General features: G+C 55.0%; 1 protein-coding gene across 1 annotated transcript in view; it reads right to left on the bottom strand.

Moving 5' to 3' along the window:
- Positions 1–7,733, bottom strand: part of HYOU1 (hypoxia up-regulated 1) — a 42,080-nt gene extending 34,347 nt beyond the window's left edge. The window contains exons 1-2 of the mRNA XM_073585276.1: positions 7,543–7,733; positions 3,091–3,195 (exon numbers count right to left, since the gene is read on the bottom strand). Of these exons, the coding sequence (XP_073441377.1) occupies positions 3,091–3,163 (73 nt within the window). The 5' untranslated portion in view covers positions 3,164–3,195; positions 7,543–7,733. The remainder of the gene's footprint in view (positions 1–3,090; positions 3,196–7,542) is intronic.
- Between the last annotated feature and the right edge of the window lie 7,618 nt (positions 7,734–15,351).

Raw genomic sequence — 15,351 nt, 5'->3', positions numbered from 1 at the left:
CCGTGATGCACCGCCTCCAAACACCGCGAAGCGCTGCTTTGCCACCCTCTCAACACAGTGAAGCGCCGCTTCGCCGCCACGCCCCCCCCCAACACCGTGATGCACCGCCTCCAAACACCGCGAAGCACCGCCTCGAGGCCCCCCCCACACCGTGATGCACTGCCTCCAAACACCGCAAAGTCCGCCTCGCCGTCCAACATTGTGAAGTGCCGCCTCGCCGCCCCCCAACACCGTGATGCACTGCCTCCAAACACCGCAAAGTCCGCCTCGCCGTCCAACACTGTGAAGTGCCGCCTCGCTGCCCCCCAACACCGTGATGTGCCGCCTCCTAAACAAAATGTGCTGCCCCCTAAAGACCACCATGCGCCGCTTCTCCTAAACAAGATGTGCCACCTCGCTGACCCCCCCCACACCGTGGTGCACCGCCTCCAAACACCACAAAGCACTGCCTCGCCGCCCTCTCAACACCGTGAAGCGCCACCTCGCCGCCCCCAACACAGTGATACGCAGCCTCGCCGCCCCTAAACACAAAGATGCTCCGCCTCCTAAACAAAATGTGCTGCCCCTAAAGACCAACATGCGCCACCTCCCTGCCCCCTAAACAAGATGCGCCATCTCACTGCCCCCCCTTAAACAAGACACGCCGCCTCGCTGCCCCCCCTTAAACAACAAGACGCCTCACTGCCCCCCTAAAACCAACAAGATGCGCCGCCTCGCTGCCCCCCCTTAAAACAACAAGATGCGCCGCCTCGCTGTCCATTGATACAACTTTCTGCCTGAGACTTTGCACTAAAACTTTAGCTCAATAGGAGAACTACAAGCAACATTTCACTTATGTCGGCGAGGAGGAATAAAAGCTTCATCTTCTCACTCCAAGAGTGTAAAAAAAAAAAAAAAATTAACCTCTGCTGTCCGTTCTTTAAGCACATCTGAATCAATATACCCCAAAATTCAGCACACTGGTAATCAGGTGCCTTGGAGGATTTTACACCGGGTATAAGCTCTTGCTGAACGACTGTCCTAGTGACGTATTAGCAAAAAAGAAAAAAAACAAAAAAAAAAAACAAAAAAAAAACAGGACACAAAGCAAATTTTAATTGAAATCTTGTCGGGACGTAATATTTTTTTTTTCGCAAGCAGGTAAACCAAATAGAACCTTGAGAAGCAGGGAAATTCTACTAAAATAAAGGAAGCAGCGATGGCAGAAAACAGCAACATTTTATTCCGCGCCTGGTTAGCCAACCATTACTGCTGACAACACGAGTGCACAACATTAACAGAACCACTTCTCTGAGCCAAAAGAATCATCCAGATCTCCGCACGAGTCCCAGAATCAGAACACAGTGAGACGACGATCACATTGCAGTGCTGGGACTGGCCAAGAGTATTTCTATGCAGCTGACAGGCTTGGGTCAGCATAACCGCCGGCCAGTCCGAGCACTGTGATGGGATCGTCGCCCCTTATATGACTGCGCCCTAAGACCAGTGATCGCTGGGTCAGTAACAGCATGAGGACAGGAAACCTCACTGCCTTGTTTGTGCGAGTTGTGCAAACACCGACTGCAAATCATAAATGAGCGACACGGACATCCTGTGTGATCAGAGGCGGGAGAACTGCCAAACCAGGACGCCTGCTGCTCCAGCGAGACGGCATGGCTCCTAATCTTACACACTTTGGGTGCACCATTCTTACAAGCCTCAAACTGTGCCTCCGAAATAGTAAAAGAAGTAGTTGCTACATGTACTTTTTACCGGCTTCTCCATTTACTTCCCTTCCCTCTTCACTAGTTAAAGGACACAAGTGATCACAAGTGGACAGATTGTGCTCTTATTTTTAGTTTTCAGAGTTTTTGGGTTATTTAAATCCGCCAATGGATGCAGAGATACAGACATTTTTATTTAGCGCTACTTTTTACGAGCCTTACTAAAGGAGTAATTATGCAGAACAGCTTAAAGACACGCCCCTGAGGATCCTGTCAGCCACACACCCTTAGTTAAAAAAAATGTAGCAGCAAATTAAAAAAAAAAAAAAGTCCATATGGCGGAGTAAAAAAAAAACAAAAACAAAGCGGAAGCGGCGGGAATAAACAGCAGAAACTGTTCACTTTTGATCTGCCCACAGGTCTTCTTTAAAGAATATAGTGACCGTCAGAGATATTTTCTTAAATACATGGATTTGGGGCTAAAAATTATTTTTGCAGTCTGGCTCCATTAATAGGTTTGCATAATTTGACTATTCCAGGCTCTTTGTTTCCCTGCACATTGCAGGCTGCAGAATGAGTTAACTGAGGTTTTGTCAGTGAACAGTCTGTAAGTCTCATGCCTTATTCAGAAGTCAGTTTGCCACGTATGTGTTCTAATCAGGGGTTTTCACAAATAGAGCACGCTCCCATTATAGTCTGTGGAACTGTTCACTGTCTGTAAGAAATAAAACATCATGGAGACACCGGGAGAAGCCGCAGAGACTCGCCAGTAGACCCAGGATAGTGGAGCACAGTGCGGTTTGTTAAACTGCAGCCGGGGTTGAACATAATCTGAAAGGGAACAACCCCTTTAAGTTACCTGTGGTCTTTAAATCAGCTGAGAGGAGCTCAGAAAAGCAGATTAAAGAAAAAAAAAAAAAAACCTTAGCAAACTCTCCCACCAGAAAGAGCTCACTGATGGATCCTCAGTTAACTCAAATTTGCTGCCAGCGATAAGCAAGGAAATAAAAGAGCCAGTAAATGCCAAATGGAACAAAATGTCTAATACATTTAAAAAAAAAAAAAAATTTTAGGAATAAAACACTTGGACCGTTAATAGGCTAACGGGGATATTCCCATCTCTGACATTTATGGCACAACAACGCGATCAGAGAAACGTAAATGTCTTCTAGGGGAATTCCGTTACTAGCCAAGGATCCAGGAGATTAAGAAATCAGCACACGACGCAACCGTTGGTACAAGGGCACTGCAGAGGCTTGGAGGAGCCCGGGTGTCGGGGGTGCACATGGTACAGCGGATGGAGGAGATGGTCGTCATTTATGACACCCCACGGGTAAAGCACTAGAGATATTACCGTAGCAATAACACAGGCTCCGCACTCTCTTACCTGTTGTGGAGGGGAGCAGGACCACCAGGAAAACTGAGAGAAGGGCACACAGTGTCCACGTCCGAGGGCCCATCTTGCAGGGGTCACTCCACAAATTCTATACACCTGCACAATGTAAATGGTATATATGAGCGATAAATCCAAAGTCACGGAGACCACAGACTGCAGGAGCCACAAGAAGCCGGCTAGAATGTGCCAACAGTCTCCACAGTGGCACTAAAACACGTCAATCTTCAACTAGTGACCGAGGCCTCATCATCAGTGCAGCGTGCGCCGTGCCCAGGACTGTCAGGCCTCATCATCAGTGCAGCGTGCGCCGTGCCCAGGACTGTCAGGCCTCATCATCAGTGCAGCGTGCGCCGTGCCCAGGACTGTCAGGCCTCATCGTCAGTGCAGCGTGCGCCGTGCCCAGGACTGTCAGGCCTCCTCGTCAGTGCAGCGTGCGCCGTGCCCAGGACTGTCAGGCCTCCTCGTCAGTGCAGCGTGCGCCGTGCCCAGGACTGTCAGGCCTCGTCGTCAGTGCAGCGTGCGCCGTGCCCAGGACTGTCAGGCCTCGTCGTCAGTGCAGCGTGCGCCGTGCCCAGGACTGTCAGGCCTCGTCGTCAGTGCAGCGTGCGCCGTGCCCAGGACTGTCAGGCCTCGTCGTCAGTGCAGCGTGCGCCGTGCCCAGGACTGTCAGGCCTCCTCGTCAGTGCAGCGTGCGCCGTGCCCAGGACTGTCAGGCCTCCTCGTCAGTGCAGCGTGCGCCGTGCCCAGGACTGTCAGGCCTCCTCGTCAGTGCAGCGTGCGCCGTGCCCAGGACTGTCAGGCCTCCTCGTCAGTGCAGCGTGCGCCGTGCCCAGGACTGTCAGGCCTCCTCGTCAGTGCAGCGTGCGCCGTGCCCAGGACTGTCAGGCCTCCTCGTCAGTGCAGCGTGCGCCGTGCCCAGGACTGTCAGGCCTCCTCGTCAGTGCAGCGTGCGCCGTGCCCAGGACTGTCAGGCCTCCTCGTCAGTGCAGCGTGCGCCGTGCCCAGGACTGTCAGGCCTCCTCGTCAGTGCAGCGTGCGCCGTGCCCAGGACTGTCAGGCCTCCTCGTCAGTGCAGCGTGCGCCGTGCCCAGGACTGTCAGGCCTCCTCGTCAGTGCAGCGTGCGCCGTGCCCAGGACTGTCAGGCCTCCTCGTCAGTGCAGCGTGCGCCGTGCCCAGGACTGTCAGGCCTCCTCGTCAGTGCAGCGTGCGCCGTGCCCAGGACTGTCAGGCCTCCTCGTCAGTGCAGCGTGCGCCGTGCCCAGGACTGTCAGGCCTCCTCGTCAGTGCAGCGTGCGCCGTGCCCAGGACTGTCAGGCCTCCTCGTCAGTGCAGCGTGCGCCGTGCCCAGGACTGTCAGGCCTCGTCGTCAGTGCAGCGTGCGCCGTGCCCAGGACTGTCAGGCCTCGTCGTCAGTGCAGCGTGCGCCGTGCCCAGGACTGTCAGGCCTCGTCGTCAGTGCAGCGTGCGCCGTGCCCAGGACTGTCAGGCCTCCTCGTCAGTGCAGCGTGCGCCGTGCCCAGGACTGTCAGGCCTCCTCGTCAGTGCAGCGTGCGCCGTGCCCAGGACTGTCAGGCCTCCTCGTCAGTGCAGCGTGCGCCGTGCCCAGGACTGTCAGGCCTCCTCGTCAGTGCAGCGTGCGCCGTGCCCAGGACTGTCAGGCCTCCTCGTCAGTGCAGCGTGCGCCGTGCCCAGGACTGTCAGGCCTCCTCGTCAGTGCAGCGTGCGCCGTGCCCAGGACTGTCAGGCCTCCTCGTCAGTGCAGCGTGCGCCGTGCCCAGGACTGTCAGGCCTCCTCGTCAGTGCAGCGTGCGCCGTGCCCAGGACTGTCAGGCCTCCTCGTCAGTGCAGCGTGCGCCGTGCCCAGGACTGTCAGGCCTCCTCGTCAGTGCAGCGTGCGCCGTGCCCAGGACTGTCAGGCCTCCTCGTCAGTGCAGCGTGCGCCGTGCCCAGGACTGTCAGGCCTCCTCGTCAGTGCAGCGTGCGCCGTGCCCAGGACTGTCAGGCCTCCTCGTCAGTGCAGCGTGCGCCGTGCCCAGGACTGTCAGGCCTCCTCGTCAGTGCAGCGTGCGCCGTGCCCAGGACTGTCAGGCCTCCTCGTCAGTGCAGCGTGCGCCGTGCCCAGGACTGTCAGGCCTCCTCGTCAGTGCAGCGTGCGCCGTGCCCAGGACTGTCAGGCCTCCTCGTCAGTGCAGCGTGCGCCGTGCCCAGGACTGTCAGGCCTCCTCGTCAGTGCAGCGTGCGCCGTGCCCAGGACTGTCAGGCCTCCTCGTCAGTGCAGCGTGCGCCGTGCCCAGGACTGTCAGGCCTCCTCGTCAGTGCAGCGTGCGCCGTGCCCAGGACTGTCAGGCCTCATCGTCAGTGCAGCGTGCGCCGTGCCCAGGACTGTCAGGCCTCATCGTCAGTGCAGCGTGCGCCGTGCCCAGGACTGTCAGGCCTCATCGTCAGTGCAGCGTGCGCCGTGCCCAGGACTGTCAGGCCTCATCGTCAGTGCAGCGTGCGCCGTGCCCAGGACTGTCAGGCCTCATCGTCAGTGCAGCGTGCGCCGTGCCCAGGACTGTCAGGCCTCATCGTCAGTGCAGCGTGCGCAGTGCCCAGGACTGTCAGGCCTCATCGTCAGTGCAGCGTGCGCCGTGCCCAGGACTGTCAGGCCTCATCATCAGTGCAGCGTGCGCCGTGCCCAGGGCTGTCAGGCCTCATCATCAGTGCAGCGTGCGCCGTGCCCAGGGCTGTCAGGCCTCATCATCAGTGCAGCGTGCGCCGTGCCCAGGGCTGTCAGGCCTCATCATCAGTGCAGTGCACACCATGGACAGGACAGTCACCCCTCACCATCAGTGCAGTGCACACCATGGACAGCACAGTCACCCCTCACCATCAGTGCAGTGCACACCATGGACAGCACAGTCACCCCTCACCATCAGTGCAGTGCACACCATGGACAGCACAGTCACCCCTCATCATCAGTGCAGTGCACACCATGGACAGCACAATGACCCCTCACCATCAGTGCAGTGTACACCATGGACAGCACAGTCACCCCTCACCATCAGTGCAATGCACACCATGGACAGCACAGTCACCCCTCACCGTCAGTGCAGTGCACACCATGGACAGCACAGTGACCCCTCACCATCAGTGCAGTGCACACCATGGACAGCACAGTGACCCCTCACCATCAGTGCAGTGCACACCATGGACAGCACAGTGACCCCTCACCATCAGTGCAGTGCACACCATGGACAGCACAGTGACCCCTCACCATCAGTGCAGTGCACACCATGGACAGCACAGTCACCCCTCACCATCAGTGCAGTGCACACCATGGACAGCACAGTCACCCCTCACCATCAGTGCAGTGCACACCATGGACAGCACAGTCACCCCTCACCATCAGTGCAATGCACACCATGGACAGCACAGTCACCCCTCACCATCAGTGCAGTGTACACCATGGACAGCACAGTCACCCCTCACCATCAGTGCAGTGTACACCATGGACAGCACAGTCACCCCTCACCATCAGTGCAGTGCACACCATGGACAGCACAGTCACCCCTCACCATCAGTGCAGTGCACACCATGGACAGCACAGTGACCCCTCACCATCAGTGCAGTGCACACCATGGACAGGACAGTCACCCCTCACCATCAGTGCAGTGCACACCATGGACAGCACAGTCACCCCTCACCATCAGTGCAATGCACACCATGGACAGCACAGTCACCCCTCACCATCAGTGCAATGCACACCATGGACAGCACAGTCACCCCTCACCATCAGTGCAGTGTACACCATGGACAGCACAGTCACCCCTCACCATCAGTGCAGTGTACACCATGGACAGCACAGTCACCCCTCACCATCAGTGCAGTGCACACCATGGACAGCACAGTCACCCCTCACCATCAGTGCAGTGCACACCATGGACAGCACAGTCACCCCTCATCATCAGTGCAGTGCACACCATGGACAGCACAGTCACCCCTCACCATCAGTGCAGTGCACACCATGGACAGCACAGTCACCCCTCATCATCAGTGCAGTGTACACCATGGACAGCACAGTCACCCCTCACCATCAGTGCAGTGTACACCATGGACAGCACAGTCACCCCTCACCATCAGTGCAGTGCACACCATGGACAGCACAGTCACCCCTCACCATCAGTGCAGTGCACACCATGGACAGCACAGTCACCCCTCACCATCAGTGCAGTGCACACCATGGACAGCACAGTCACCCCTCACCATCAGTGCAATGCACACCATGGACAGCACAGTCACCCCTCACCATCAGTGCAGTGTACACCATGGACAGCACAGTCACCCCTCACCATCAGTGCAGTGCACACCATGGACAGCACAGTCACCCCTCACCATCAGTGCAATGCACACCATGGACAGCACAGTCACCCCTCACCATCAGTGCAGGCCGCACTCCTCACCTGTGTCCACGGCTCGGCGCAGTGTGTCGCTCGGTCGCGCTCCGGGCTGTATATCCACCAGTCACCCGCCTGCAGAGCCCGGACAGTATCGCGCACAGGCCTGAACGCGGCGCAAGCTGATTGGTAGAATTACCGGCAGCTCCAGCGTCAGCCGAGCGCGGACCTCCAGCCAATCAGGCTTTAGAGAAGTGTCCGGCTTCCTCATTGCCATTGGTCCACGTTCCATCAAAGTCGCTAATTTGTCCACGATACCATGACGTCACGCAGTGTCTGACACGTGGGTGGGGCATTAAAAGTGGCGCTGCCGGGTAACTTGATGGGTGTCTGCATCTGGTGCACGGGGCTGATGCAATGTGGGGGAAACTGGCTGAGCAAGTGCTGCCATAAGGAGCCACGTGCTCTGCGTAGGGGAAAGTGCGGGGATTTCACCAAGTGGCAAGAATGGCTACATAATGACAACCAGTGAGGGCTTCACATCACAGTAGGCATTGGATGGGTCATGGGAACCTGCATGATCGGGGAGGCACAGGAGAGTAGTGGAGTGTAACCTGCATGACCGGGGAGGCACAGCGGAGTGTAACCTGCATGACCGGGGAGGCACAGGGGAATAGTAGAGTGTATACCTGCATGCCCCGGGAGGCACAGGAGAGTGTAACCTGCATGACCGGGGAGGCACAGGAGAGTGTAACCTGCATGACCGGGGAGGCACAGGAGAGTGTAACCTGCATGACCGGGGAGGCACAGGAGAGTGTAACCTGCATGACCGTGGAGGCACAGGAGAGTGTAACCTGCATGACCGGGGAGGCACAGGAGGGTGTAACCTGCATGACCGGGGAGGCACAGGAGGGTGTAACCTGCATGACCGGGGAGGCACAGGAGAGTGTAACCTGCATGACCGGGGAGGCACAGGAGAGTGTAACCTGCATGACCGGGGAGGCACAGGAGGGTGTAACCTGCATGCCCGGGGAGGCACAGGAGAGTGTAACCTGCATGCCCGGGGAGGCACAGGAGGGTGTAACCTGCATGACCGGGGAGGCACAGGAGAGTGTAACCTGCATGACCAGGGAGGCACAGGAGAGTAGTGGAGTGTACACCTGCATGACCGGGGAGGCACAGGAGAGTGTAACCTGCATGACCGGGGAGGCACAGGAGGGTGTAACCTGCATGACCAGGGAGGCACAGGAGAGTAGTGGAGTGTACACCTGCATGACCGGGGAGGCACAGGAGAGTGTAACCTGCATGACCGGGGAGGCACAGGAGGGTGTAACCTGCATGACCAGGGAGGCACAGGAGAGTAGTGGAGTGTACACCTGCATGACCGGGGAGGCACAGGAGAGTGTAACCTGCATGACCGGGGAGGCACAGGAGGGTGTAACCTGCATGCCCGGGGAGGCACAGGAGGGTGTAACCTGCATGCCCGGGGAGGCACAGGAGAGTGTAACCTGCATAACCGGGGAGGCACAGGAGAGTGTAACCTGCATGACCGGGGAGGAACAGGAGAGTGTAACCTGCATGACCGGGGAGGCACAGGAGGGTGTAACCTGCATGACCAGGGAGGCACAGGAGAGTAGTGGAGTGTACACCTGCATGACCGGGGAGGCACAGGAGAGTGTAACCTGCATGACCGGGGAGGCACAGGAGGGTGTAACCTGCATGACCAGGGAGGCACAGGAGAGTAGTGGAGTGTACACCTGCATGACCGGGGAGGCACAGGGGAGTAGTAGAGTGTATACCTGCATGACCGGGGAGGCACAGGAGAGTGTAACCTGCATGACCGGGGAGGCACAGGAGAGTGTAATCTGCATGCCCGGGGAGGCACAGGAGAGTGTAACCTGCATGACCGGGGAGGCACAGGGGAGTAGTAGAGTGTATACCTGCATGCCCGGGGAGGCACAGGAGAGTGTAACCTGCATGACCGGGGAGGCACAGGAGGGTGTAACCTGCATGCCCGGGGAGGCACAGGAGGGTGTAACCTGCATGCCCGGGGAGGCACAGGAGAGTGTAACCTGCATGACCGGGGAGGCACAGGAGAGTGTAACCTGCATGACCGGGGAGGTACAGGAGGGTGTAACCTGCATGACCGGGGAGGCACAGGAGAGTAGTGGAGTGTACACCTGCATGCCCGGGGAGGCACAGCGGAGTGTACACCTGCATGACCGGGGAGGCACAGGAGAGTGTACACCTGCATGACCGGGGAGGCACAGGAGAGTGTAACCTGCATGACCGGGGAGGCACAGGAGAGTGTAACCTGCATGACCGGGGAGGCACAGGAGAGTGTAACCTGCATGACCGGGGAGGCACAGGAGAGTGTAACCTGCATGACCGGGGAGGCACAGGAGAGTGTAACCTGCATGACCGGGGAGGCACAGCGGAGTGTAACCTGCATGGCCGGGGAGGCACAGCGGAGTGTATACCTGCATGACCGGGGAGGCACAGGAGAGTGTATACCTGCATGACTGGGGAGGCACAGGAGAGTGTAACCTGCATGATCGGGGAGGCACAGCGGAGTGTATACCTGCATGCCCGGGGAGGCACAGCGGAGTGTATACCTGCATGATTGGGGCGGCACAGGAGAGTGTAACCTGCAGGAGCGGGGAGGCACAAGGGAGTAGTGGAGTGTACACCTGCATGATCGGGGAGGCACAGGAGAGTGTATACCTGCATGACCGGGGAGGCACAAGGGAGTAGTGAAGTGTACACCTGCATGACCGGGGAGGCACAAGGGAGTAGTGAAGTGTACACCTGCATGACCGGGGAGGCACAGGGGAGTGTACACCTGCATGACCGGGGAGGCACAGGGTAGTGTACACCTGCATGGCCTGGGAGGCACAGGGGAGACTACACCTGCATGGCCTGGGAGGCACAGGGGAGACTACACCTGCATGGCCAGGGAGGCACAGGGGAGACTACACCTGCATGACCAGGGAGGCACAGGGGAGACTACACCTGCATGACCAGGGAGGCACAGGGGAGAGTACATCTGCATGCCCGGGGAGGCACAGGGTAGTGTACACCTGCATGCCTGGGGAGGCACAGGGGAATGTACACCTGCATGACCGGAGAGGCACAGGGGAATGTACACCTGCATGACCGGGGAGGCACAGCGGAGTGTAACCTGCATGACCGGGGAGGCACAGGGGAGTAGTAGAGTGTATACCTGCATGACCGGGGAGGCACAGCGGAGTGTATACCTGCATGATTGGGGCGGCACAGGAGAGTGTAACCTGCATGACCGGGGAGGCACAGGAGAGTGTAACCTGCATGACCGGGGAGGCACAGGAGAGTGTAACCTGCATGACTGGGGAGGCACAGCGGAGTGTATACCTGCATGACCGGGGAGGCACAGGAGAGTGTAACCTGCATGACCGGGGAGGCACAGGAGAGTGTAACCTGCATGACTGGGGAGGCACAGCGGAGTGTATACCTGCATGCCCTGGGAGGCACAGCGGAGTGTATACCTGCATGATTGGGGAGGCACAGCGGAGTGTATACCTGCATGACCGGGGAGGCACAGGAGAGTGTAACCTACATGACCGGGGAGGCACAGGGGAGTAGTAGAGTGTACACCTGCATGACCGGGGAGGCACAGGAGAGTGTAACCTGCATGACCGGGGAGGCACAGCGGAGTGTATACCTGCATGATCGGGGAGGCACAGCGGAGTGTATACCTGCATGATTGGGGAGGCACAGGAGAGTGTAACCTGCATGACCGGGGAGGCACAGGGGAGTAGTAGAGTGTACACCTGCATGACCGGGGAGGCACAGCGGAGTGTATACCTGCATGATCGGGGAGACACAGCGGAGTGTACACCTGCATGATTGGGGCGGCACAGGAGAGTGTAACCTGCAGGAGCGGGGAGGCACAAGGGAGTAGTGGAGTGTACACCTGCATGATCGGGGAGGCACAGGAGAGTGTATACCTGCATGACCGGGGAGGCACAAGGGAGTAGTGGAGTGTACACCTGCATGACCGGGGAGGCACAGGGGAGTGTACACCTGCATGACCGGGGAGGCACAGGGTATTGTACACCTGCATGGCCTGGGAGGCACAGGGGAGACTACACCTGCATGGCCTGGGAGGCACAGGGGAGACTACACCTGCATGGCCAGGGAGGCACAGGGGAGACTACACCTGCATGGCCAGGGAGGCACAGGGGAGACTACACCTGCATGACCGGGGAGGCACAGGGGAGTGTACACCTGCATGACCGAGGAGGCACAGGGGAGTGTACACCTGCATGCCCGGGGAGGCACGGGAATGTACACCTGCATGACTGGGGAGGCACAGGGGAGTGTACACCTGCATGACCGGGGAGAGACAGGGGAGTGTACACGTGCATGACCGGGGAAGCACAAAGGAGTGTACACCTGCATGACCAGGGATGCATAGGGGAGTGTACACCTGCATGACCGAGGAGGCACAGAGGAATGTACACCTGCATGACCAGGGAGGGGCAGGGGAGTAGTGGAGTGTACACCTTCATTACCAGGGAGGCACAGGAGAGTGTACACCTGCATGACGGGGGAGGCACAGGGGAGTGTGCACCTGCATGACCAGGGAGGACGGTCACCTGCGAGAGGTTTGCAAGGAGCTGATGGTGATGGCACTCTCGCAAATTATGTCAATCAAACCTGGGTGGCGGCAGGACAACTCTGGGGTGGAATAATGGCCTCACAGAACTAGTCTTTTGCAGAATAACACTTGTTTTTACAAGTATATAGAGTCAAATATGGCCAAAAGTGTTGACACCCTTGTTCTAAAAAATGAAGTATTTCCCCCAGAAGATTATTGCGATTAGGCTGGGGTCAGACTTGCGAGAAACTCGCATGAGTCTCACACGTTAATTGACGTGCAAGTTTCTCGCAAGTCTGACCTCGGCCTTACTCTAGTTTTGTTATACACATTTATTTCTTTTGTGTGTATTGGAACAACACAAAAATAGAGGAAAAAAAAGGCAAATTGGACATCACGCAAAACCACAAAAATGAGCTGGACAAAATTGTTTGCACCCTCAACTTAATATTTTGTTGCACCCTTTGGAATAAATAACTGAAATCAATTGCTTCCTATAACCGTCAACAAGCTTCTTACATTTCTCAGCTGAAATTTTGGAGTACTCTTCTTTTGCAAACTACTCCAGGTCGCTCGTATGTGAAGGCGCCTTCTCCCAACAGCAACTTTAAGATCTCTTCACAGATGGTTGATAGGATTTTGATCCAGACTCATTGCAGCCGCTTCAGAATCTTCCAGTGATTTGTTTCTTTCCATTTCTTGGGGCTTCTTGAAGTATGTTTGGGGTCATTGTCCTGCTGGAAGACCCATGACATAGGATGCAAACCCAGCTTTCTGACACTGGGCAATACATTGCAACACATCTGCTGGTAATTTTCAGATTACATGATATCTTGCACATAGTCAAGGCAACAAAGCAACCCCAAAACATCTCTGAACCTCCACTATATTTGACTGTAGGTTCTGTGTTCTTTTCTTTGTAGGCCTCATTCTCTTTCAGTAAACAGAATGATGTTCTTTACTAAAAAATCACTATCTTAGACTCGTATCTATTCACAAGATGCTTTTCCAGATGAATTTTGGCTTACTCAAGTACATTTTGGCAAACTGTAGTTTAGCTTTTAATGTCTCTGTGTCAGCAGGGGGGTCCTCCAGGGTCTCCTGACATAGCGTTTCATTTCATTCACATGTGGAGACATAGTTTGCGCTGATCCTGAGCCTGCAGGACAGTGTGAATTTCATTGGAACTTGATTGGGGTTGCTATCCACCATCTGAACTATCCTGCATTGCAACCTTTCATCATTATTCACTGCCGCCCATGCAGATTAGCTACAGTGTCATAGATTGTAAACTTGATTAACTTGCGCACAGTGGACAAAGGCGCATCACGATCTCTGGAGATGGACGTGTAACCTTGAGATTGTTGATACTTTTCAACAATTTTGGTTCTCAAGTCCTCAGACAGTTCTCTTTTTGTTCACACTGACACACAATGCAAAGTTTGCGTCAACTTCTCCCCTTTTAATCTGGTTTCATATTCATATTGCTCACACCTGTTACTTGCCACAGCTGAGTTTGAACGAGCATCACATGCTTGAAACAAAGATGTATACCAACAATTTTGGAAAGGTGCCAGCAATGTTCCTTCCTCTCCTAGTTTACATTCCCAAGTCCCTGGTCCTCGCTAATGTGACAACAGAGTCGTGACAGCTTGTATGTAACTGGCGGACACAGGCGACGACCCTGTGCAAGAACAGTACATGGGCCCTTTGCAGTCCAATAGCTCATCATAATGCACAATTCCACCTGCTTTTGAGGTGGATGTGGCCCCCTTATTTCTTGGGCCAGCTGCACAAGTTGCACCAATTATATATCCGCCCCTGAATGAACCCATGCACGATTATATTTTAGGTGATAATTATACTGATTGATGGAATGGAGGATGTGATCTTCCCTTGCCAGGAACTTGGATGGGTGTACACCTTACTGTTCCATTATACTGTAAATGTATGGATGGAGAGGAAGATGAAAGTTGTGCTGTGATCAGGAGGAAGTGGCAGGGTTCAGGTGTAAACCAATCTCTTCACTCTATTCTGAATGTATAGCACGGTGAGGAAGATATCGCTATGTATTGGCGGGAAAGGCAGGGTGCGGACATTACCACTTCATTACGCTCCTCCTCATTACTCCTGCGGCTGGGTGAGATCAGGTGCTACAAACTCCTATTTTTGGTCCAATCTAAAAATTATCACCAATCAGTACCCTATGTCTGGTGTCGATGCATAAGCTGCGCTGTTTCCACACACAGCGAGTGCCAGCTGTGTTATACAGCCAAAAGCTGTAGTATATATACAAGCGGTAGCGTGATCGCCAATCATACTACATCCAATTAAAGGGGTATTCTCAAGTTTGGATGTTACCCAATCGCAGGGGATTTGACCACTTGAACCCCCATAAGAATGAATGCAGGAGACGTGAGCATGATTGACCTCCACTCCACTTGAGCCCTGGGATCAGTGGGGGAGGGGTCCTAGTGGTCAGACACCCAGAGATCGGGACGTTATCCAATGGATAGGGAATACCTTCCAGACTTCAGATTGCCCCTTTAAAAGTCTTTGTCAATCACGGTCAGCAGCATTTTACTGGGGTGATCCATGTGTAATCATTTCGGTTACCCAATGACCGCCAGCGACGTGACCACAAGGTTCCGATGTGTCGCCAAGAGAGATAGGCGCTCCCCGAAGACCTTTGCTACCACCACTTTTGAACCCCCATGAAGGACGGCAGGTTCAAGTCTCTTTAGGGGACTAAAAAAAATGTATAAAATATATTTTAAAAAAATATAAAAAACAAATAAAAACAAGAACAAAAGGAAAAATGTAAGTCTTCCAAATCCCAAAAAAAGAAAAACAATAAATATATCTGACATCGCCAGGTCCGTAACAGTCCGGGTTACCAATATATAAAATTAATTAACCCCTCGGGTGGTAAAAAAAAAAATCAAAATGACAGAATTAGTTTTTTTCAGCATTAAAAAAAAAATAGAATGAAAAGTGATGAATACATTGACTGTAAAAAAAACTGGCATCAATAAAACTACAGGCCAGAAACCCAGCGCCGGCCGCAAGGAGGGTACACACAATTATTTCAACTACTAAAAATAAGAAAAGGGGCAGGAGGCTACAGCCAATCACAGCCCGGCTCTTACTTATGATCAGGAAATGTTTGAAAATAAACAGCCACCTGATTGGCTTATTCGTTGCCTAGCTATAAATATCGGCAAGATCCGCTCCAA

The sequence above is a fragment of the Dendrobates tinctorius genome, unplaced genomic scaffold (assembly GCF_039654945.1).
Source record: "Dendrobates tinctorius isolate UK_male_01 unplaced genomic scaffold, ASM3965494v1 ptg000086l, whole genome shotgun sequence".
Classification (NCBI taxonomy): Eukaryota; Metazoa; Chordata; class Amphibia; order Anura; family Dendrobatidae; genus Dendrobates; species Dendrobates tinctorius.
This window is presented reverse-complemented; position numbering and strand designations above follow the sequence as displayed.